Below are 26106 nucleotides of genomic sequence, written 5' to 3'. Positions count from 1 at the left end.
GACCTTCAACAATGAGCAAAGCCTATACCGCATAGTCGGATATACAAGGCCCCAAAATAATAAATGTAAAATAATTCAAACGAGATAACTAACGGCCTAAATTATGTACGAAAAATGAACGAAAATCAAACATGTAACGCATCAACAAGCGACAACCACTGAATTAAAGGCTCCTGACTTGGGACAGGCACATAGATACAAAATGTCGAGGGGTTAAACATTTTAGCGGGATCCCAACCCTCCCATAACCTGGGACAGTGATGTTACAGTACAACATATGAACGAGCTATAAAATCAGTTGAAAAAAAGGCTTAACTTATTAGATGCATACAAATAGTTATACATCTAACAACAAAGTGGACGTGGCCGGGTACTTGTATATCCCAACAACAAAAAGACATTAAGCAATAATCTCAGAGTACTCGCAGTTACTGACACCTAGTTCAAAACCACTAACAACTAATAAAATAAATTCCTTCATGTTAGATTAAATTATCAATCAGTATACATCCAATGGATTAAGAGTAAAGACGTCATAAGCAATCAGAAAAAAAAACATAACTTTGTGCAATGCCAAGATACGGGTATCGACAGCTTGTGGATCTATGAATGTTTATATGCATATAACAATAACATTTAGTTTGGACTTAATTTACTGAAAACAAAATCAATATTAATACCAATAAAACTATACTCAATTATCTAATTACGGTGTTGAATTAATAACCTTTTAAAATAAGTTTATTCAAAGGATCGATAAGTTTACCAGGATTGTTTCTAAATTTTCGGGCACGGTAAACAACATTCCCATAAACATGAGGATGTACTATCCCGTTTGAAATAAGTTTTCTACAAGTAACATCAAAACCAAATCTATATATCTATGGAAGAATTTAGTAAAGGTTTTGAGTAATTTGTGATAACGATATCCCTGGCTTAATAATTTTAAAAAAGACAACAGTAGTATACCGCTGTTCAAAACTCATAAATCCATGGACAAAAAACAAAATCGGGGTAATAAACTAAAACTGAGGGAAACGCATTAAATATAAAAGTCATACATAGATTACGTTCGTTAAGATCAAAAGCGAAACAACAGACACGAGCATAGCAAACTAGTTAAAATATATAAACACCGAAAGATGATGTCAAAGGAACACCCCCATCCAAAAAGGGAAAAGTTGACAATATGGAACGATTTTCGAAAAATCCGCCCTTTTGTCGTAAATTTCAGCGTGGAGTTTTCCTGTGTAAAACAGAAATATCTATTTCTAGGAAAGGACAGTTACAACTGTTTAAAATTGATTGATTTAAAGTAAATTCCTTTGGGTAAATATCAGCAGTATATTTAAAAATTCTTAATTATTTAACGAAAAACATCATCAAGATAACGGTTTATTTTGTGTTGTTGAATTTATCAATTAAATGCAATTTAGTCGGGTCTTTACTGAACTTGGTCATAAACTGTGATCCATAACAGTACAAAAAAAAAATGTCTGGTATTAAAGGGGCATAACTTGTGCCCATTGGAATACATACAGCCTGTCCATAAACCTTGTTGCCGAAACGTACATAAATATTATCAAGAAGAAAATAAACAGCTTCAATCATTTAATCACACCTCCATAAAGTATATTTATAATATTTACCTTTCTCATTAGAGAAAAAGGCTTTAAACGAATTGCAGCAAATATGTAGTGTGTAACTAAACTTGGTCAGTTTTGAAGGGAGCCACTAATGATAGTCTGATTTTTGACGTGTAGTTGTATCAATATTTATTTGCACATCACATATCCACGGACAATATTTGGACTCTACTAAACTGTCTTGTTCTGTTAAGTACTACTTGTTAACATTTGTGATTGAATCAGTCGGAGGGGAACCACTTGTGGTACACCATGATATTTGAAATGTAGTTATATGATTATTAGTACATCGCATTTGATATGTCATGTGTTATTGATTTAGGATTTATATATTTTGCATATTTATATTTTTTATATAATGAAGTAAGTTTAGGGGCCAGCTGAAGGACGCCTCCGGGTGCGGTTATTTCCCGCTGCATTAAAGACCTGTTGGTGACCTTCTGCTGTTGTCTGTTCTATGGTCGGGTTGTTGTTTCTTTGACACATTCCCATTTCTATTCTCAATTTTATTAAAGCTTACGATAAGTCAACTAAATGTGGTATGCAGTTTATTGCAAAGTTTACATGTTTGTGACTAATTTATTTTAAGGAAAACAAATTTCTAGTAAATATTGTGATATACAGTTGCATTCGTATTGGCATATCTTATTTCCGTAGAGATTTTTGGGGCCCTGAACCTTAAGTCGTTATTCATTTACTGTAGATTGATTGCATAGTTTACATGTTAATGTATTGCAATAAAAGCATCTGCCTATCTCTCTCAAAATTAACTGACAAGTAAGACATAACATTTTATCACTTATGTATTCTGCTCCGTCATACCTCAATAAAGAGAGAGACGACAGAGGTGACATTTAAACTGATAAGTCGAAAATAATTGAAAAAAGAAAAGAACAAACAGACGAACAGACAACCAATAGCATACAAAATACCACATAGAATACTAATGTATAATTAAACAGGGCATTTACTTGTTGAAGAACGATATTTCTAAAATTCAAATTGTTAAATAAAATAATTTTTGTCCTAAGAGGAAACATAAGTTTAAACGCTGACATTAGATTAAATGTATATTATTTTTATTTATTCAGTCTGCACTAAGGGCATTTGGAATTCAAATTCGTTCTTTGCATAGCTTTATAGAGTAAACTTTTGATTTTCAAAATGCAGCGTATTCATCGATGTCTATTTCCACATTGCTTTCTTTAATTACAAGTGATGTCAATGCTACCCTCTATCCTTTTGACTTGATTGTTTAAATACATGTTCCTACATGACATAAATTGAGAATATATAACGACGGTAATATTAATACAGCAGGTTAAACTTACTATGTAGAAAATGTTACCTTTTGTGATTTATTCAAATACATTTGTACATTTCCTTTTATTCTTTAGTTGACTCTACTGATCTATCTGTGTTGTATATGCGGTTATTTTTTGTAATACTCCATATTGAGAAAAAATAACTTGAAGCACAAGAAAAAAAAGTGAAAAGTGAATTTTCCTTGGAGTGTGGATTTTTTTTGTTATATGATTTTTTACTACATGTGTCTTACTAAAATATGTTTTATTGTGATTCAAGTACTTATTGTTCATTGTTTGTTTCAGCCTCGACTTACCTATGATGAGTATTACGAGGTACTGATTTATAAGTTACTTAAAGCTGCTTCTCAAGGTGACGTTAAAACATTGAAAAGGTAACTTATATAATAATATTGATGCAACAATAATATTGTGAGAAGAAGGTGTAGGATCTAAGTCAATGCACAACAAAAACAATAAAAACGTCAGTAACTAGTAAACTAGTGAATATCTTCGTCTTCGAATAACGTTCTAAATGGCTCAGAGTGTATTAATTGTAAATAGTTATCAAAGGTACCATGATGATAATTTAGTACGCCAGACGCGCGTTTCGTCTACATAAGACTCATCAGTGACGCTCATATCAAAATATTTATAAAGCCAAACAAGTACAAAGTTGAAGAGCATTGAGGATCCAAAATTCCAAAAAGTTGTGCCAAATACGGCTAAGGTAATCTATGCCTGGGATAAAGAATGTAACAGAAACAATCAAAGATATCCCACCAACATTTAAATTAAATGACGATACACATAAAGATATGGCATATAACTTATAATGACGAGGAAATCAATAGGCACAGACAAATTAGGCGGGTGGAGCTAGTTTCCGATAATGTCACTCTTGATTTCAACATTTATGATAACAAAAAAGCTATGCTTTTGTAGACGAAACGCGCGTCTGGCGTATTTACAAAATTTAGTCCTGGTTATATATGAGGAGTTTATTTATATCTTAGTACGAATACAGTTAAGTATTTACCCAGAATGATTATGTCTTGTCATTGATTTCAAATGAAAAACTAAATGTTAAGTACGATACGAATGCTCTTGTCTGCAGTTTTATTCCATAACATTTAGCAAGAACAATTCATCTACTATGTGCGTGTATCATAATAATGCGGTGAACTATAAATTCTATATTCGGTAGTTTTTTTAAAACTTTGTTGATAGTTGTCTCATTGGCAATCAATACCACCTCTACCTATTTTTATAGTATTACTACTTGTGTTTGTATTTTAGATCTCTTTTGATTTTCAAAATTTTGATTATGACTGATCAAAATAAATTTTAAAACTTTGAAAATGCTTGGAATACACCCATGAGACATTATTTTAATCGTTTTTCATATTGTAGATTCGCTAATCAAAGATACATTGATATGTACGATACAGATTACGACAACAGGAGTGCATTGCATTTAGCTGCATGTCAAGGACATTATAAAGCCGTTGATTACCTTTTAAATAACAATGCTGGCTATCCGAAAGGAGTTGACAGGTATCTTGTTTTAACTAACCTTGTGGTCCCATCAATTTATATGTGTTTATATTTCATTGCATACTTTGGAAAAATAAACTTTTATGAAGTAATTAATCTAACAATATAATATTACCATACTAATGTAAATCATGAAACATTTAAAACTAAATCATTAATCTTGTTTATAAGAATAAATAAGTGGAAGAGACAGTATTTTATAAATGATAGCATGACTTTTCTTGTTAAATGTATCAAATGCAACGTTAAACAAAAGAAGTTTGTGAACTTCTGTGTGTGTTACATTTTAGTGGTGTGTCGCTGTTCTCCTCTTATATTTAATGCGTTTCCCTCGGTTTTAGTTTGTTACCCCGATTTTGTTTTTTGTCCATGGATTTATGAGTTTTGAACAGCGGTATACTACTGTTGCTTTATTTAAGGTGCATTAGTTACAATATACATTTTATAGTAGTATATCAATAGTAAACCAATTTTATTTGAACAGTTCTTCTTAGACTGATCAATAAGTTATTTTGTTATATTGCTAGTAGCAGTTAGTTGTGTTAAATGTTGACAAAATAAGCTTTAAAAAATCGACCAAGTTGTTATTGACGTGATATTCAATATTTCAAATTTTGGGAGTTCTGAGAAACGTTTACGTCTACATTTAATTTTTTTTTTAGATTTTGGAATATTTTTGATGGGCATCAATTTAGCAACTTATGCCTTTTTTCAATTCTGTCGTCATTTCATAGCTATTACTAGTAATAAATCAGTATATATCGTTGAAAATTGGCATATTAGCTGTAATAGTTATAATATTTTTAAACTATAAAAGATTCCAAAGTGTAAATCTAACACCATACGCCTTTAAAAAATAGTACAGAACATTTGAGCTACACATGTTATAATTTGAATGTTTTAGATGCATAGGTTTTACAGCTGTCGAAGATGCAGACTGGCATTTGAAAAGAGAGAAAGACATAAAACGGAAACTTGTTTTTGAAAGAATAATTACGGATTTAAAAAAACATAAAAGTTCACAGAAAATTAAGGTAAAAAAACGTCTTTAAAGCATTTTTACTACTATTAACAAACTGTTCATAGAACAGTGATTCTCATAGACATACAGTCTATGAATTTATTACACCTGTATCTGATCGCTATTGATACACAGGACTATTATCAAATACGACATGAGTATATGTTTATGCTTTGTGACTGATGGGAGTATACTTGGAAAACGTTTTACTCTATTTGAAAAATAAGAATAGGTAATGAACATCAACATGTTTTTGATTACCCAGTTATATATGTTTAAGTCCATAAGTAATGTAAAAGTCCTTCCTGATATTGTTGACAACAAACGACATATTTTTTTTGTACAAAATCTTTTTTAAATTGTCATCATCAAAATATAGTTATAGTGTAAAGAAGTAGTAAAATCTTCTTAAGGGCATACGATACAGTTACAGGGAAGGGAATGACGTTGCTAACGTAAAATGTTATTTTCGCGACGTCAAACTATGACATATCGGGAAAAGATGCATTTTTCGACTGATTTTTATCATTCAAACTGATTTAATTTGAAAACGAGTGCATGGACCCCTATTTTTGAAAACAGCAATTTGTTTCATTTTGCAAGGAGATTATGTGACCCAAATTTTATAAAACTGTAAATAGCGCAATTTTTTTAATTTTGATAAACATGCAGCAAAAAATGACGTTTTTTCCTCTATTCATGAACATTTGATAAATATAGAGTTATTTCGGAATGAAAATTGCATAATTTTTAATGATACTTATAAAATACAGAAATTAACGATTTTTTAACAAAAATCAATCTGTGTTTATCTTTTAAAACAAAAAAGTTATGTCTTTCTTTCGAAAAAGAAAATAGGGACACAAATCTGAATTTTGAGCAAATATACAAAATTTCGCCCTCATTTTACTCAAAAAGTAGTACATGAAGGTATATTTTTTATTACATTTTTGATTTAATCAGGTAAAAAATAGCCTATATGCAAATTTTCATCAACTTGTAAATACAGGTTCAAAACTGTATCGTATGCCCTTAAAACAATCGTTTACTTATTTGAAATATTTTCACTCTTTTTTTACGACCGCAAAATTTGAAAAAATTTTCGTCGTATATTGCTATCACGTTGGCGTCGTCGTCTGCGTCGTCGTCGTCGTCGTCGTCGTCGGCGGCGTCGTCGGCGTCCGAATACTTTTAGCTTTCGCACTCTAACTTAAGTAAAAGTGAATAGAAATCTATGAAATTTTAACACAAGGTTTATGACCACAAAAGAAAGGTTGGTATAGATTTTGGGAGTTTTGGTCCCAACATTTTAGGAATTAGGGGCCAAAAAGGGCCCAAATTAGCATTTTCTTGGTTTTCGCACTATAACTGTAGTTTAAGTTAATAGACATCTATCAAATTTTGACACAAGGTTTATGACGACAAAAGAAAGGTTGGGATTGATTTTGGGAGTTTTGGTTTCAACATTTTAGGAATTAGGGGCCAAAAAAGGTCCCAAATAAGCATTACTCTTGGTTTTCGCACAATAACTTTAGTTTAAGTAAATAGAAATCAATGAAATTTACACACAATGTTTATGACCACAAAAGGAAGGTTGGTATTGATTTTGGGAGTTTAGGTCCCAACAGTTTAGGAATAAGGGGCCAAAAAGGGACCCAAAAAAGCATTTTTCTTGGTTTTCGCACCATAACGTTAGTATAAGTAAATAGAAATCTATGAAATTTAAACACAAGGTTTATGACCATAAAAGGAAGGTTGGTATTGATTTTTTGGAGTTTTGGTCCCAACAGTTTAGGAATAAGGGGCCCAAAGGGTCCAAAATTAAACTTGGTTTGATTTCATCAAAATTGAATATTTGGGGTTCTTTGATATGCCGAATCTAACTGTGTATGTAGATTCTTAACTTTTGGTCCCGTTTTCAAATTGGTCTACATTAAGGTCCAAAGGGTCCAAAATTAAACTTACTTTGATTTTGACAAAAAATGATTCGGTTGGGTTCTTTGATATGCTGAATCTAAAAATGTACTTAGATTCTTGATTATTGGCCCAGTTTTCAAGTTGGTCCAAATCGGGGTCCAAAATTAAACTTTGTTTGATTTCATCAAAAATTGAATAAATGGGGTTCTTTGATATGCCAGATCTAACTGTGTATGTAGATTCTTCATTTTTGGTCTTGTTTTCAAATTGGTCTACATTAAAGTCCAAAGGGTCCAAATTTAAACTTAGTTTGATTTTAACAAAAATTGAAATCTTGGGGTTCTTTGATATGCTGAATCCAAACATGTACTTAGATTTTTGATTATGGGCCCAGTTTTCAAGTTGGTCCAAATCAGGATCTAAAATTATTATATTAAGTATTGTGCAATAGCAAGTCTTTTCAATTGCACAGTATTGCGCAATGGCAAGAAATATCTAATTACACAATATTGTGAAATAGCAATTTTTTTTTTAATTAGAGTTATCTTTCTTTGTCCAGAATAGTAAGCAAGAAATATCTAATTGCACAATATGCACAATATTGTGCAATTGCAAGAATTTTTTTAATTGGAGTTATCTTTCTTTGTCCAGAATCAACTTAAATCTTTGTTATATACAATATACAATGTATATTCACTTTTTACTACCAACTGATAAATTAAAATAATCTTTACCATTCAGTGATAACAAGCAGTTTTTTTACATCTTAATATTTCATGATGTATTTAAATGAGTAGTTATTGTTGCAAACTCCATTAGAAATTTTAATTGAGATTAGTTTTGGAATAAGGGAAAGGGGGATGTGATTAAAAAAATTGGGTTAAATTTTCTCATTTGAAATTTCATAAATAAAAAGAAAATTTCTTCAAACATTTTTTTGAGAGGATTAATATTCAACAGCATAGTGAATTGCTGTAAGAGAAAACCAAAATGTAAAGTTCATTAGAACACATTCATTCGGTGTCAGAAACCTATGCTGTGTCAACTATTTAATCACAATCCAAATTTAGAGCTGAATCCAGCTTGAATGTTGTGTCCATACTTGCCCGAACCATTCAGGGTTCAACCTCTGCGGTCGTATAAAGCTACGCCCTGCGGAGCATCTGGTTTCAAACTACAATTCAATGATACAAACTTACAATTATTTACATCCACAATTGCAGAATATAGTGTTTAGAAAAAAAATATTGTACAGTTGCCAATTTCATCAAGACGTTTTCTGAATCATCATAAAAATATCTTGTTTAAAATGATATCTTGCGACACATCCTTTCCCAGATGTTTATTCAACTAAAATATGATAATCAGTATTCTTTAAAAGTGTCAGATGAGCCTGAATCGTTTCCTGGCTGTCTTTTCTATACAAGGAAATAATTCATATGCTTTCCCAGTGTAACATCAAATATTTATCATTTAATGTCGGCTGTTTGTTTTTGAGTAAAAATTGATAAACGGTCGATGACACGTCGTCCTATGTGGAAGCCTCAACGGATACATTCTAAGAACGAGGTAGATTTCATTTTTTAAGAGACGACATGGTCAGTATTTAACCAATTTGTTGTGAATAACCACAAGGATATGTTGGTAAGTGTCATCCCATTGAACATTTACGAACGCCATCACGAGCTGGTTGACCGTTACTGAATATTTGTTTGACAGATGACGATGGTAATTTTCTAATTGTCTTAGCCATAGCCCCATAGTCTTGTTGTCGAATGTAAAATCACGGAATTAGTACTTACATGAAGATTGTCATATAAGGAGCAGGATCTGCTAAGTCTTCCGGAGAGAGCACCCGAATCTTTGGTGGGGTTCGTGATCCTCAGTCGTTAGTTATAGTTGTATTGTATACTTCTGTTGGTCTTTTTGTCGTTTTTCGAGTTTGCTATGACGTTCTTTTCGACTTATGAGTTTATATTTCTTCGCCTATGTTTTGCTGAGTTGCTTTTTATTTTTTCAATATATTTGATATTACAGCATCACTTTAGAGACACCATTGCTCTAAAATTGATCAAAGCTGCTGAAAATGGAGACATTGAAGATTTGAAAAGGTAAACCAAATCACAAAGCTGACACGATTTTAAAAAAATAGTTGCCCAGTGATTTTGTTCACGGTTTGTTACAAACTATCATTTTAACAAATATTTTCTTCACAAAAAGTTTTATTAAAGAACGGTGTTAGTCTTATTTCATTTTAGTACAATACTTAATGGAAGTGTTTGTTTGTTTCATATTATAAAAAAAACATTTTTTTCTCTGTTTTCTCGATTAAATTGCTTTTTTCATAACTTATCTTTACACTTTATGTTAGACTTAAACTAAATTGTCCACAAAAAAATACAATGATCTTTAATCCAAGTGATTTGCAATATCAACTAAAGTAGAATAATCAATTATACATGTTGCATCGGAGCAGATGTTTTGCCGTGTAACTACCTATGGACTCGGTAACTGTTGCTTTTCAAGGGTTCTTTAACTGTCAGAGAAAATGTAGACACCTTTAAAACAGGAATCAGTTTAAACGTTCCAATTCCGCTCTCCTTTTCTGCATCTTTATACATCAAGGAGTTTTAAACAGACGCACCCATTTTAACTAGTTTGTTTTTTGCTTAGGGATTGGATAAGTCCATCGCCATATGTTCATACCTCAGTCAATCCTTTGCTTTATTTTGCAAACCGTTCAGAATTGTGGGTCCTCAAACCTCTTCATCATATTGATTTTTTTTTAACATTATGATTTAGCAGTTCTGTACAGAACTGGACAAGGTTGTCACATCAGCCTAAAGTTAAATATTTTTTATAGCCTGCATAAGTTGGGCACGGACATGAACTTATCAGATTCTGATGGTCGAACAGCATTACACGCCGCCACAGAAAAGAAGCAAGCAGCAGTTGTAAAGTTTCTGATTAACCAATGCAAAGTTTCACCATTTGTGCGATGGAGGTATGCATTAATACAAGGTTCTTATATCTAGTTGGAGGTTACTAGTATTTAATGGATTTATTAAATGCGCTATGACATATATGTAGATATCGGCAGCAATAGTCTGTTTCACCTTCATTCATCTGAAAAACAAAAGAGATGTTGAAAGATCGAGTAAAATTCATAGAAGAACGAAAAAGTTAATATAATGCTTCTACAGTCGTTTTTGTTCTACAAAGTATCATATAGATTTTTTTTATACCCCCGCTTTAAAAAAGTGGGGTATACTGTTTTACCTCTGTCTGTCCTTCCGTCAGTCCGTCAGTCAGTCCGTCCGTCCCATGAATATTTTTCGTCGCATTTTTCTCAGGAACTACAATACAAGGATTTCTAAAATTTGGTTTTAGGGTTTATCTAAGTCAGCTATACCGTGTGATGCGTTTTCAGAATGATCACTTGACAACTTCCTGTTTACCAAACACTTGTATGATTTTACACATGATAGCCAAGTTGAACATTTTCGTCACATTTTTCTCAGGAACTACAATACAAGGATTTCTGAAATTTGGTTTCAGGATTTTTATAGGTCAGCTATACCGTGTGATGCGTTTTCAGATTCATCACTCGACAACTTCCTGTTTACCGAACACTTGCATATTTTTACACTATTAATATTATCCACTTACGGCGGGGTATCATCAGTGAGCAGTAGCTTGCAGTTTCACTTGTTTATTAAGAATTCCTTTATCAAGGCTTAGACTTTTGTGACGTAGGTTATTTTTTTATTGATTTTACAAAGTCTAAATATTATTGATACCCATATGTTTGGTTTTGACACAGTTTGGAATTATGTACATTTTAAAATATATTAATGTAGCTCAAAACTATATGTGTAGGGACCAACGACCAGTAGAGCTAATCAAAGTTGGGCAAGACAACCAGAACATAAGAGAAATGTTGCGTAAATATATGGAACAACAGTTAAATCCAGAGTCAACGGTACAATATATTTACTCTCAATATGTATAAATATGCGTGCTACTAATCTAAGGTGCAATTTTTCAACCCTTTGGAAATTTAAAATTCTTATTGAATAACTGTAAAGACGCAGGCGCGCTAGTGTGTGTGTGTGGGTGGGTGGGGGTTAAAACGTTTAACAATTACAAACTAATGTCAAGATTGAATCGTATATATTGGTAAGCTATTTTTCTTCAAAATGACTGTTCAGGTAAATCATACTAATTGAATGAAGCCAGTCACACAATGTAATCATCCCTCTGTTTTGCCATAAAATAGCATTGATGCAGTAATTTTAACCTTAAATCTCCTGTCAATCAAATGTAAAAATTTATAAAAAATTACTAAGGTTTTTAAATCATACACATAGATTGCTTTATACATGCTACATGGAAGAACAAGTCACCATTATGTTAGTTTTCCATTGGCAACATATTTGGAGGTAGAAAATTACATTTCTATAAGAATTACATATGCACCTTTCCTGTACAACCTCTTCTTATTTTCATATGAGACGGAGTTCCTCTGCCTCATTTTTAGATACCTTGATTTATTTTATTCTAGTGTTGATATTAGTAAAAGAATCAATTACAAACATGAATGATTTTTTTTAAATTTGAAATAACTATTGGCCTCACATTAGCATAAAAAACGACTTCAACTGTGTGTGACGTATAAAATTATCCATCCCTACAATATTCTAAAGTTTGCAGCGGCTACTCTGATTTTGTCCGAGTAAGGAAATCATTAGCCAGGGTCCTAATAACCTTTCGTCCTTAACATCGTATATATTTCTGAATATATACGATGTTAAGGGAACACTGTGTAAGTGACAACTTTAATAAAAAAAATAATTTTTTTTAGGAACCTCAAAATGAAAGTGTAGACGATGATGTTAACATGGTGAGAATATTGAGCAGTGCATCACGTGGAGACATTCGTAGAATGAGAGCGTATGTTACTCATTACATAAGATATGTAATTCGTATAACACAACTTTATTCAATAATGTTTTCTTATATTGAATTATACATTGTTGTACCTGAAATTGTTTTCTGAATTTAGGTAATATTAGTTTATCGAAGTTCAAAACTTGGAACCCGGCGATTCTGATGTCACTAATCAATTGGTAACTTTTACACCAATTTAAAGTCACCCAAAAGCAATGTTATCATTTTTAGACAGTAGACGAGACTTAACCGTGCAATGGTCAGAACTGTAGACAAGCAAATTTGAATATAGGGAGATCTTTAGCAACGCTTATTTTTGTGTAGACTGTTTCAATTTGTTCTTTATATATGTTTTACAACATTTATATACTAGTATACAAAGGCTGTTGTTGGTAGAGTTCTATTTTGAACTTTGTGAATGGTTAATGCATATTGAATGTTTTTCTTTGTGCTGTTATGATACTGTATTCCGAAAGTGTAGATTGATCAAGCACTTTATTGTTTTCTAGATAGTTCAACACAATTCTTAAAAGACCTGTCGCTGTAAATTCAATGAAATTAGATTCACTTTAGATTGTGTTTTAAAAGAATCGTAAGATACAATTTCAGAAGATATTGCGGTAATCTGTAAACTTATTTCAATCGGACGATTTTATAAATTAGTTATGAATAATGGTTAATGTGGAGCTAAAGCTAGGTTCACACTGCCGATCGAATCAACTCGATCAATCCCGATCAAGACAAATTACGTGATCGGGAGACTGGTCTGACTCAATCGACAAGAATGTTCGGGATTTTTACTTGTCAAAAACATTCGAGTAACGGTCAAGAAGCAAGTCACTGGAGAAGAGATCGAGAATTCGTCGAGTAGCGGTCGAATTGATCGGGAAAGGATCGTGTAGAGATCGAGTTTGGTCGGAATACACATTTTTTACCGATCAGTATTCGATCATTTCGACCTCTGCTCGAATAATGTCCGATCATTTCCAGATTAACTCGACCAATGCCTGATCGCTTCCAGGTAACTGTGACTTCTATATTTATTTTATCCCAGACCAACTCGAACATTACCTGATCCCTTCGCGACTGCAATCGACCACTCTCCGATTTCTACTCGTCCTTACACGAGAACACATGACTGCTACACAATGCTCTAAAAGTGTGTGCAGATCTGATTAACTCTCATAACTCTGCTTCCGCGGAAATATATTGGCAACATTATTTTAAACTGTACACAAATTCCTCCATGTACATTACGTGTCTTTACTTTTGCAAGGAGAGGTAACATTTTAAAAGAGAGGCAAAAGACACCAAAGGAACACTCAAACTCTAGGGTCGAAAACAAACCGACACAGACATAGCGAAAAACGAAAACCGACGAAATGACAAACATCAATCCACATAACATAGAAAACTGAAAAATTTGCAACACGTTACCCAACAAAACGTGAGATGAATCAGGTGTTCCGATTTGGATATCAAATCTATGAAAAATACTGATTACATACGTATGCACATAAATGACACAAACAGTAATCTTTATTTGTAAAACAGCAAGGAAAAGGGGATGGTAAAGTTTATGTATATTCCTATATAACATAAGTACTAATCCAGTGACAAATTTCATTTTGTGGTGTCATTTACAAAAAACAGCAATAAAACTACAATTACATATCAGTGTCCAGTTTTTATAAGCATTGGGTTCCTCTTTGTTGAGTTAGTGCTAGTCTCTCATACTGCCCACATAGTGGTCATCGTGTCAGCCACTGCGTCATCTAGATTTCTCGGCGCCCGTTGCTATCTACACCATCTTTTTCGTCTTCTACGTCCTCGTCACAGCTATTAACTTGTCTCTCTGAGCTTTTACCATCTTGCTCACAAATTTAACTGCTTTATTTTTATGTTGATATTTTAAATGTATGATTTTACTCAGACCTTCTACTGAATATAACCAAATAAACCATGGGACACTAAAAATGTCCCAGCTAGCATATATAACATTATTAAGAGTCATTACTCAAGAACGGCCACCCACATTCGCATTTGAACAGTGTTTTATGGTAATAAGCATTGTGTATTAGGCGTTTCATAAAATTTGGTTGAGGCAAAATAAAATTAGGAAACGGAAATTAAAATTGTTAGGACGTACGCATGTACGTACGGACGGACAAGGGTAACACTTAATGCACACTCCGAAGCGGCGGGGAATACAAATTTCGGACGTTTTTACACTAAAATTGTGCCTACCCGAACAATATCCAATTATCCCTACGACCCATATACGAACAGGTCGATCTGGTCTGATCGAGATCAGGCTGAGATCGTTAATAATTGATTTGGTCTAGCTAGTCGAGTAAAGATCGCGAATTGATCGGAATTATCGAATAAGTATTCATATTTTTGTCGGGATTGAGTCGTGATGGAGTCATTAAGGAGTCGTGAATAGTCGAGTTATGGTCGTGTAAACAGGCCCGATCAAGAATTTGGTTGAGCTAGGTCGTGGACAATCGGGATCATCGAGTTGATCTGATCGGCAGTGTGAACCTAGCTTAAAATATATGAAATCAGACGAATTTCTGATAAGGGATCAACTAAAATGATTCATTTTTCAATTGTTTTGTATCATTCGTAATTGGGAATTAATGAACAAATAATTGGTTTCCCTCAGACTTTAGTTCACATCAATGTATACATCCCAGGGTTTAATCGATCTTGGTTAAAACTAGTCACAACATCACTTGATGTGTGAAGGATGAATACTCTTTTTGTTTTGAATATTTAGTGTTGTTTATTGTAGCATGTAAACGATTTAGGTTGCTGTGAGTCCTTACTTTTGGAATAAATAAGAATTACTTAAAGCCAAAATAAAATGTTAAATTAATTTGAAAACGATTCGAGCTTAGTTTCTTTTTCAACTCTATTAGGATGATCGTACATAGTTTGGAATTTATAAGTATTGTCCCGTTAAATAGTAAGAGACAATGTAGGTCAAACTTTTATATATGCACTTAATTCGTCTTAGATGTAGTAATAGATGTTTAAGTACTGTAAAGCATTTAAGAAATAAGGCTTTGGAAAAGCGTTCAGTAACTATAATGATTCTGGCTCGGTTCTTTTTGAGATACAAATGCTGTCTTGCTTACTATTTTGTAATGATAACTCAATGTTTATCACTTTACGATATCTCGTTTTTGTTCAATCTTTGTTGTTTGGTCTTTTGATCATAAATGAGTCGTTGGCAATCATTCCACATTTGTTTTTGTATATGTTGTTTAGGTTAGTCAAAATGTAAGCTAAAGACTGCTGTGAGGGAAAGAATCTGTACATTATTGATATTATATATCTTTTGACGTGTGTACATGAAGAAATCTAATTAAGGTTGCTTGGTTGAAACACAAAACAATAATTTATAACCATTGTTTACTACCAATTTAAAAAGAAAAAAAATGATTAGTCAATATTACCCTTTCAAGTTATGGGATGGGTAGCAAAAACAATTTTGAAAGACTTTTTAATCAGTTTGGTTTGTATATATATTTTTAAAAAAACAATTGTAAATATTGCACAAATAAAAAATAATGGAATTTAATGTGATATACGAAGTGTCTATGTTACAGGGTCCAACTCATGTTTCGTCTGATTTTTACAGATACAAAGCAGAACATATGACAGTGTCAGATTATGACAAAAGAACTGCTCTACACTTAGCAGTGAGTTATAACCAGGATCATATTGTTGAGTACCTACTGAAAGATTGTGGACTGACAGATGAAGTTCAAAAAGCGGAAGATAGGTACACACTTTATTATAAATGATATTTAGGTTAAAGCAGGTTGCTAATGTTTGAATCTCATAAATCGTTTCAGAAGATACGCATATGTTGTCAAACTAATTGCTTTTAAGATAATATTGATCATAATAAATTGTTGTTTTGTCAATTAATAGAAAGTCTTCTAGATATTAAAGCAAATTTATTGTTTATAACGCAAAAAAGATATTTTTGAAGAAATTAAAAATTGATTTTTGTTTAGGTGGAAAAGAACACCGTTGATGATCGCTAAGGAAAAAGGAAGAGGCAAGATATTCAAACTTTTCCTGACTTATTGTCCGGTAAGACATATTAAGATTCATGATAAACAATCTGAAAACCATTATTTATCTTTAATAAGAGTCTAGATTTAAAACAAATTAAATCTGTTTTTCTTTTTTTTTAATTATTTCTTTTTAAATAAGGAATTCCAAATTTAAAAAACTGAATATACATTTCACCTATCTCCATGCAATGTCTTATCTCACAGACTACTACAATGCATATCACACGTTTGTGCAAGTATACATTTTATATCTTGAAAGAATAAGGGTAACAAAACATCTTTACACTGTCCAGTGAATCAAAAACAATATACTTCATTGTGTCGCCAACGACGAATGTCGCAGTGGGCGAGACATAGAGTTTACTATCAGGCGGCAACGACGGTTTACACTAGATGAATGAAGCTTTATATTTAGAAGGAAGAAGCGCTGAATTCTACACACCTTATGTGACGATGTTTCCGTTTGGTATAGTTCCATTTTCCTTGACCTCATTATCATAGTTCAGGGACAGCTTAAAGGTTTTGTCATGCTTATTTCTCACTTATTATAAATAATAGAAAAATTATATTTGGTATTTGAGTTCCTTGCAATATCTAATTGTCCGTCGAATAGGTTTCACCTGACCTCAACCTCATTTCTCGAATCAAACGTATGTTAGAGTTACGTGATTATGTTTGTTTCTCAGATACTACCAGCAGTATGTCTATTATATGTGGTGTTTAGAAAGATTGCAATGTGTACAAGTCTGTTTGGTAGGTGTCATCTGACCTCATGGTTCAATTGTTAGTGTTAGGATTTTTAATTTGGTCTGTTTTTCAAATGTTATTAGCAGTACCCAACAATATTTGGTGTATGACATGATTTTATGGTGTACATCTCTGTCTGGTAGGTATAATCTGACCTAAATCTCATTATCATGAATCACTGGAAGTTTTTTGTTTTTGGTCTGGGTTTTTTTTTCAAATACTTAATGCAATAGGTTAACTATATTGGGTGTATTGGATGACTGGAAGGTGTACATGTCTGTCTGGTAGGTATAATATTATATTGACCTCTTTTCCATGGTTCATTTGTCAATTTCAAGTTTATATTTTCGTCTGTTTTAAAATTACTAATGCAGAAGATCAATTATATTGTGTGTATCGAATGATTGTAAGGTGTACATGTCTGTTTGACAGAATTTATCTGACCTTGACCTCATTGTCATGGATATTTAGAAATGTTACAGTCATAGGATGTTTGTAGTAAAACCTTTATTTTTTAGACTGTCAACCTCAAATCAATAATCAGTAGTATTATTTGTCGGTATGTTCTTTTGACCATGCTATAACGTCAGTTTGGTTCGACCATATTTTCTGAAGAGTGTAAATAGAAACACATTATAGATATAAGAATATGTGAACAACTCTCCATTCAAGTCTCAATTTATAAAAGTAAACCGTTATAGGTCAACACGGAGCTGTGGCTCAAACCAAACAGCAAGCTTTAAAGGGCCCCAATAATTACTAGTGTAAAACCATTCAATCGGGGAAACAAATGGTCTAATCCCATCAACAAACGACAATTACTGAACATCAGGTTCCTGGCTTTGGACAGGATCCAAAACTTTCACCCTTATCTGAAACAATAGTGTAACATCACAACATAGAAAGACACACTATAAAATATCAATTGAAATGGCTGAACTCGAGAGATTTTCAACGTTTATACTTTGAGACCATGTGACAGAAAACTCTCACACTAGGTAGGATTGTTTGCCATCGCATGTTGTTGACTTGCCATCTCATATGGTTGACTCTACTTTACTGCAAGTTTGACTTAATCACGTTTGTTGGAGTTATAGGATTTCAGTCATTTGTTGGAGTATTGTTTCAATTGTGATGTCAGTTTCGCTCAGACCGTATTTCAGAAAACTCTCATATTTGGTAGATTGTGAGCCATAGTATGATTAAACACATTATACGGTCTTTTTGTTTGATCATAATTATGGTATTAATGGGACTTTAACTATTGAATGTTTGACAGAAAGCTTTTATATAGAAAAGATTTTGTTTCCGTCATGTGACATTGCTTTTACGGGAGTATCAGTACTTTTCATATATTTTGATTTTCACATTGTTACATATATATTGGGTCTTCATTGATATAGCGGCGGAGGTTATTTTGGAACAGCGTTGCAATCATAATACTTATAAGCTTGCTTCATTGATTTTTTTTAAACAACGATCTCTGTTGATTAGTGTGCTAGTACAAGAGAAATTGGATATTGCATAGCATTTGTGCAGTTAAATTTATCAAGGACGTTTTGTGTCACATTATTTTAACAAGCATGGGTTGTGCTTTGTTTTCTGAAAGAGAAATATTACTTTAAAATACTTGATATCAAATTACAATGTTTTGTAGAATGTAACAAATACAGAGAATGATGAATATAAAACATTTAGCTTACTGATGGCTGGAAACAACGGCGACGTAGAAACGCTGAAAAGGTTTAGATATTTCTTTATAGCTAAAATCGTTACAATCTATATTCTTGAATGGGAAAATCTGTGCCTAAAAAAAATTATAATAGGGTGATGAAAATATTCTACATTTTAATGTTAATATGGACCTTAAATATTTGATTGGGTAAATAGTGATATAATTGGACAATTTAAAAAGGCAGTATTACAAGGTTTTTAAAGCAGCTTCTTTAAACATGACACAGAACTTCTGAAGAGAATAGTGTTACCCAAAGGCTTATAGAAGCATTGACCATGCGTTTCTTAAAACTTCTTTACAACACTGCGAATATGTTTTATTCACAACACTGCACGTCGGGCCCTCATAAGTATGGAACAATCTGGGGCCGTCAGTCCGAAACGGTTTGAATTCAATAATGAGAATCCGTTTTACTTTCATAGTTGGTAGGATTATTTGTTATCATAGTATTTTGCCCGTGCTGTATCGTCACCTCGATTTACAATCATTTAGGTTATTATGTGAATTTGAAAATTTTATTAGTAAAACGAAAACAAGTTTTTCTTGTTTATGTTTTTGCATAAAACTCTCAAACATGGTATGAACATTTGCCATTATGTTTCGATGACCATTTTGTTCTGCTATTTAAATTTGACAATTTTTACAAGAATAATAGGATTTTGATCATTCGTGTTTGTATTGTGATAATTACACTATGTGAATACAAATCCCATGCGAATTTGTTACAGAAATCTCTCATATTTGGTTGGATGTTTAGTTGCCATCATGTATATGTGAAATTTTGTATTTATACTTAATGGAAGTAATGAGCTTTTGACAATTTTCGGGGAATTGTATTTTCAAAACGTCAGCATTTGTACAAAAATAAACAAACGTCGGGATGCGCGTAACATCATTGCATCATAAAGCCATACAAATACGTTATTCTGCATTTCCCCCTTTCAGCAGTGAAACAGATGGCTAATTTTGTTGATCCTATAATTGTTTCATACATCTTGATTGTGCGAATAAGTTGTTGACCAATGTTTCGTTCTTTTTTTGCTTCATTTTCCCCGCTACTTCATACTTTATTACAAAAGGCTATGTATGTCTCGAAATCAAAGGATGTTGTGTTCAAAACGTGTATGTTCATTTTAAAAGCGGCGAAAGATACCAGAGGGACAGTAAAACTCATAGATCGAAAATAAACTGACAACGGCATGGCAAAAATGAAAAAGACAAACAGAAAAATAATATTGTACAAGACGCAATATAGAAAACTAAAGACTAAGCATCTCGAACCCAACCGAATACTCGGAGTGATCTCTGGTGCTCAGGAAGAGTAAGCAGATATCGCTCCCCATGTGGCACCCGTCGTGTTGCTGGTGTTATTACAAACCCGGAAAATAGTCTAATTGGTTAGGTCATATTCATAAAAAGAGAAGAGGATTGTAGTTACGACGAACGGTAAATATTTGAAATCATCTGTGAAACGGTAATTCGATAACGGCCAACCAACTCGTGATGACGTCCATAAAATTTAAGAAGGAATGATTTCAACTTCACCATTTGGAACTCTTGGTTTAATAGCTTCCTTGTGAGCAGCGACCCTCTATCAAGAAAATCATGATAAGAAATACAAGCCCGGAAATATCGTATCAATTGAGAGATATATAATCTGTATGCAGACGCATAGCTGCATGGCCTCAAAATGTTTGATCTAATTTAATGTTAAGTAATCAATGTTTTATATCAACATTGAATTGATCATACCGCAATAGCCATTGATATCGTAGATAATGTATGAAAGTTACATAATAATCTATTCCAATTATACAAATCGATTTTTTAAACTTCCATTTCCGTTTATGGTAATATTCATCAGTTTTTCATGGAAATGATTCTTGTGGCATGATTTGTTTCCTTAAATTGCTGAAGTTTGAGGAATATCAAGTCAAATTTGATTGGCATTTTTTGTGGAGAAACAAATCACAAAACGAGATTCTTACACCGGATGCTGGTAATATTATTGTAACATTAAGGAACTATCGTTCTGAATTCCACTATATATTAAAGATAATTCAAATTCGTATATCTTTCTGGTGCTACATCTAACTAAAGATGACAGTAAATGCAAATCTTACTTAAAAAGCTAAAATCAGCAGGAAATATTTTCTAAAACTTCCATCTTTATATTATGTCGATTTTTTTACCAGAACTAACCTTAACTTAAATTTAATTTGTGCAGGTTATATGATAGTGGAGTGAGCATGAATATGCAGGATTATGATGGCAGAACAGCACTTCATTTAGCTGTTGATGAGTGGAAGGAAGATGCGATGATCTTTTTAATTTATACATGCAACTGCAACAGGAATATACCAGATCGGTAAATAAAATTATTTTGATTACCTACTTAAACAATGGCTAGCGCTGTTTACGTTTATTCAGTTATTTGTATTTAAATCATGTCGTCCATTTTATTTCAAAGTTTGTGCCATACAAATACTGAAAGTAGAAGATATAACATCCAGACTGTATTTGGAAATAGTTCATGGTTCAAAAATATTTTGTAAAATGGTCGACAGATTTTGCCTTTGTCTCCTTGTCGCCCTTTTTTACGGTGCAGTTTTAATTTGATGTTCGGAATGCATAGAACGTGACCCCTTTAGTTTATTTTTTTTTGTGCCGAGACAACCACATCTAATAATGATATGAATTTAATCCAAATACTAAAATTGTGACCAAACTAGAAAGAAACTACCAAAGATCTGTTATGAAATTACTATTCCCAAAAACATGTTACCTGATATGGCTTTGCTAATTATGGGCTCCAAATTTTAGCATATTTATAGTTGATGTTTTGAAAACTGTAAAGGTATATTTGAGCTATGTTAAAAGTTAAAACTAAAAAAAAACTACCGACATGGCAGGATCTATCTACTCGATGATTTTGACAACACCTTTGGGAGTGATTGCCCCTAACCTAAAGATTTTTTTTCGCAGTGCTGACTTTTATTTTTAAAAATAAAACTAATGGAGATCATCAATAGCTTATTGCATTTTTTACAAGTAAGGTTGTGCCTCTTGTTATCTTCATATTCGATCCAAAATCAGTTTTCAATTAGTGAAACGTGTTCTCATTTACATTTTATTAATTTTGGACGTCATTTCAATGTTCAACTAGATATGGCCATACGGCAGATAGTAGTATGAGTAAAGATCAGAAACGTCTGAAAATATTTGAGAAAAAGTACAAGAAAATTGATGGGGAGCAAACAACTGTGGTAAGTGATTATTATATTTTGAAATTGTTTGCCTCTTACAAGTTTTGTGTTGGTTTTTTTTTAAGTATGACAGTTGTTAATATTTCAAAATTTATCATTTCAAAATTGATATCGATGTTGTCGAAGGTACAATTCAAACTTTTCTGATTTGGTCCCATTAATATATTCTCCTAACTTTAAATTAATGCTTCCTCTGCATCATTTTTAGGCATTTACTTCGAATTTGACGACATCAGTCATCTCTGTACCAGAATTTATAAATAACGAGACGGTTTCGTTAATGAAATTATCAATTTTCATCACCTTAGCATACGATATGTAGGAGTTTGCAGCTACTCTTCAGTCTTTGGAAAAGTTAATCGATGTCTAAGCAAAAATTTAAAGAGCCAGCGTATTGTCAAAGACCGTCACGTCATCTTTACCTTACAAGTTATTCGGAAAGTACAAAGACCTTATTGATAAATAGTCTATGTCTATTTCACAAATACTACTAGATAGTCTTTAGTTACGATTATAGGTGCTGTAGTAGTGTATCTTTTATTATACGCTGGTGTCCCCGTTGTTTGTATTCTAGATTTTGTGTTTCTTTTGGTAGTACGACTTTTAATATGATTCTGCATTTTTGTATCCCGCCATCAGATTATTATCAACGTTTAGACACTAGCATTCCCGGTGCAGGTCAATCCTGATGCTCAATTCGGATACATAGGGTTTTTACAGTGTTGTATTTATATTTTGTTAACTTTTACTCTATCGAGAAAGTGTATACTATATATATAATATATTCTTAAATGATGAAAGCAATACCAAAACCGTGGTTGCAAGAACTAACTAAATAAGAATCAATTTAATAAAAGTTGGGTCTAACTCCGAATTGAAATTTAAAGGTAGAAAAGAAAAAATACGATCAATTAACAAAATTACCTCCAAGGACATTGGCATTTCCTTCCTGAAAAGATATTATGAAAAACCAATAGGATTTCAAAAAATGGGACGAAATGTTTAATTTAGTAATCTACAAAAGTGAGACAACAAATGCTCACCTTTAAAATCTTAAACTATACACAAGACAATAAATTGAAATAAATCTGCATTACATTTTACAAACTAAACTATTGCTTTCCACTTGGAAAATAACTAAAACTCCGTTAGGTAATATATGTAATGTCATCAAAGATTATGAACATTTTGACATGCAAATTTCTGAAATCATTTTAGGATAAAAAAAATATTAATCGATGAAAATAAAATAGGACATCATATAATATCACTTCGATCACTTGTGTATGGATACGCGTCTTCTGATTAGCTGACACTGTTTGTCTATCAAGTCACATTGAAAACTTCCACAATTTGGTTGCAGAAAAAAATAAATTATTTCTTGAGCTAGAATTTATAACATCATATTATCTTCTTTTTATTCAGTTGTTAATTATTATAAACTAGTTATTATATATATTGTATATTTTCTAACCTTACCTATGATATGTTATATTCTATGTATCTCTAACAAATGTAAAATTCAAATAAAATTATTTATCAATTAAAACAAATAAAAAGTAAATGAAAATAAGAGTTCAAATTGTCACGTGAAGGTTAATATTTCAGTCAAGAGTAACAGCCTGAAAAAAAGGTGTACATGGTGAGTTGTAATCGTCTATGGATATATTATGTCAATAGAATGATTAAAGTACTTTCATGTCGATTTGTTTAACAAATCATTGTTTATTTATTGTAGAAACGGCAGGTTTCTGACGAAGATAAATCAAACGATGCAGAAAGGTAATACAAGCGAAGGATATTACAAAATGACATTTTATTATCAACTTTTAAGTAGTGGTCTATCATTACTAAATTTGGTAAATGAAAGCAGAAATTCATAATCAAAACAAGAATCACAAACATGTCATTATGAGCGAAAACAATCGTGAGTGCTTTAAAGGGTATCAATACCGAAAATTAATCTCGGTTATTTATCCTTCAACTTTTGACACATATTCATCTCCCATATGCAATTTCGAAACACGCAAAGAAAAAGATACTCCCATGACTAACTTTTTTACGTCTGTTTACGGGACGTAATATGATACACCGCTGTACGTCCGTCTGTCCGTCCGTTGTCAATATGTCAGACAATAACTCAAAGACGCTTTTATTAATTTTCAAGAAACTGTGGAGAATTGTTTATATCTTTTGACGTAAGTTCCTTTTCATTTTTTATAAATTTCAGACTTTACGCTTCACAGCTATGGGTTTTTGAATTATTTAAAAAGAGGTATTCTAGTTTTCGGACAATAACTCAAGAATGCATTGAGCAGTTTTCATGAAACTGTGGTGAATTGCTTATATCTATTAACAAATGCTCCTTTTTGATTTTTTTTTTAAATTCAGGGCTTTACGTTCCTGAGGATTTTATTCATAAAAAGGAAGGATTTGTATATTTTAAAACAATAAATCATGAGGGATTGAGCAATTTCGTGATTTTTTGGTGACTGGTTTATTTTTATTAAGATAACATCCCTTTGTTTCTGTATATTTCTGGTATGACATCGAGGAGCATGCCACACGTTGATTGACAACTAGAAGCCCAGACTGCTTATGTTATGTGTATTTAACGCATGTTCTTTCAACGAAGCTTTTCAACAGCATCTGCTTCTGTATATTAATTAGTGTTGTCAACGGTTAACCGGTTAACCGGTTAACCGTTTGAACGACCGAATACCGAATACCAAAAATGCTAACCGGTTAACCGGACTTCTTTTCAATTTTGATAGGTTTGATATCAATTTGTATTGAAATCATTAAATAGTTATGTATTCTTTAAAAATTGTCGCCGTGGTAATTAATTTGACAGATCAATTGTCGATTGTATTGATTGCTATTGTTAATCCAAAAACATAAAATTAATTAGAACTTGTCAGCTCGGGGCAAGATCTTAAGGAAACATAATTAGTATACATGTTTTTTTAACAGTAACTGTAAATCAGTACTAGTAATACGATTAAATTTTGCGATTTACTTCATTATTTCATTTCTTGATCTAATATTGTGAAGACCTACATCTGAATGGGCAATCTCCGTCGTGCAAGGCTTTGTCATACTTTAAACGAAATGCTAACTCAAAAGTTGTGAAATGCAAACCAATGTAAATGTACTCAATGTATACTTGATAGAACGAGTAGCAGGCTTAATCATTTCAAATTGAATTACTCCATTATTTTCGGAGATAAGAGAAAATGAAAGAATCATCGGTTTCAGACTTATTTAAAAATTCTACGAAATCAAGAAGATTTTTTTTATATTTCCACCTGAAGTTAGTACAAACGCAATAGCTGATACGGTGTATTTGAATATTAAAAGTCAAACTTCGCCAGGAATCTTCACAGACAAGCCTTATAATACCACAGGACAAACTTCAATTCAGCGTATCATAAACACGTAAATGTATGACTTGGATGGAAGGTTGTCACACTGACACTCATACCACATCTTCTTATATCTATATGTATGGTACTTCAAAGGCCTTCAAACATCAACTTAAACTACCGGTTAACCGGTTAATCGGTCGAACGATTATCCGAGTAACCGGTTAGGTAAAAGTGCACGATTTGACAACACTAATATTAATACATCAAGGCTGTATTTTTTTGTTCATTAATACATGTATATCCCATTTCCGAACAAGGTAGACAGAAACGACAAAAGATATGCATTCTCAATAAACTGATCATAGATACCAGAATTAGATTTTGAATTTACGCCAGACGCGCGTTTCTTCTACAAAAGACTCATCAGTGACGCTCGAATCCAAAAAAGTTAAAAAGGCCAAACAAAGAACGAAGTTGAAAAGCATTGAGGACCAAACTTCC

At 32.4% G+C, this 26106-nt stretch overlaps 1 protein-coding gene across 4 annotated transcripts in view; it reads left to right on the top strand.

The window, feature by feature from the left end:
* The window catches only part of LOC143067778 (uncharacterized), a 77100-nt gene that overhangs the window by 22910 nt on the left and 28084 nt on the right, over positions 1-26106 (top strand). For all 4 annotated transcript variants that reach the window (XM_076241315.1, XM_076241316.1, XM_076241317.1 and 1 more), the window contains 13 exons: positions 3257-3345; positions 4364-4507; positions 5412-5541; positions 9483-9556; positions 10309-10449; positions 11325-11427; positions 12310-12398; positions 16045-16188; positions 16427-16505; positions 18894-18979; positions 21199-21339; positions 22138-22237; positions 23976-24019. In XM_076241315.1, the coding sequence (XP_076097430.1) occupies positions 3257-3345; positions 4364-4507; positions 5412-5541; positions 9483-9556; positions 10309-10449; positions 11325-11427; positions 12310-12398; positions 16045-16188; positions 16427-16505; positions 18894-18979; positions 21199-21339; positions 22138-22237; positions 23976-24019 (1364 nt within the window). The remainder of the gene's footprint in view (positions 1-3256; positions 3346-4363; positions 4508-5411; positions 5542-9482; positions 9557-10308; positions 10450-11324; positions 11428-12309; positions 12399-16044; positions 16189-16426; positions 16506-18893; positions 18980-21198; positions 21340-22137; positions 22238-23975; positions 24020-26106) is intronic.

This window comes from Mytilus galloprovincialis, chromosome 3 (genome assembly GCF_965363235.1).
Source record: "Mytilus galloprovincialis chromosome 3, xbMytGall1.hap1.1, whole genome shotgun sequence".
Classification (NCBI taxonomy): Eukaryota; Metazoa; Mollusca; class Bivalvia; order Mytilida; family Mytilidae; genus Mytilus; species Mytilus galloprovincialis.
This window is presented reverse-complemented; position numbering and strand designations above follow the sequence as displayed.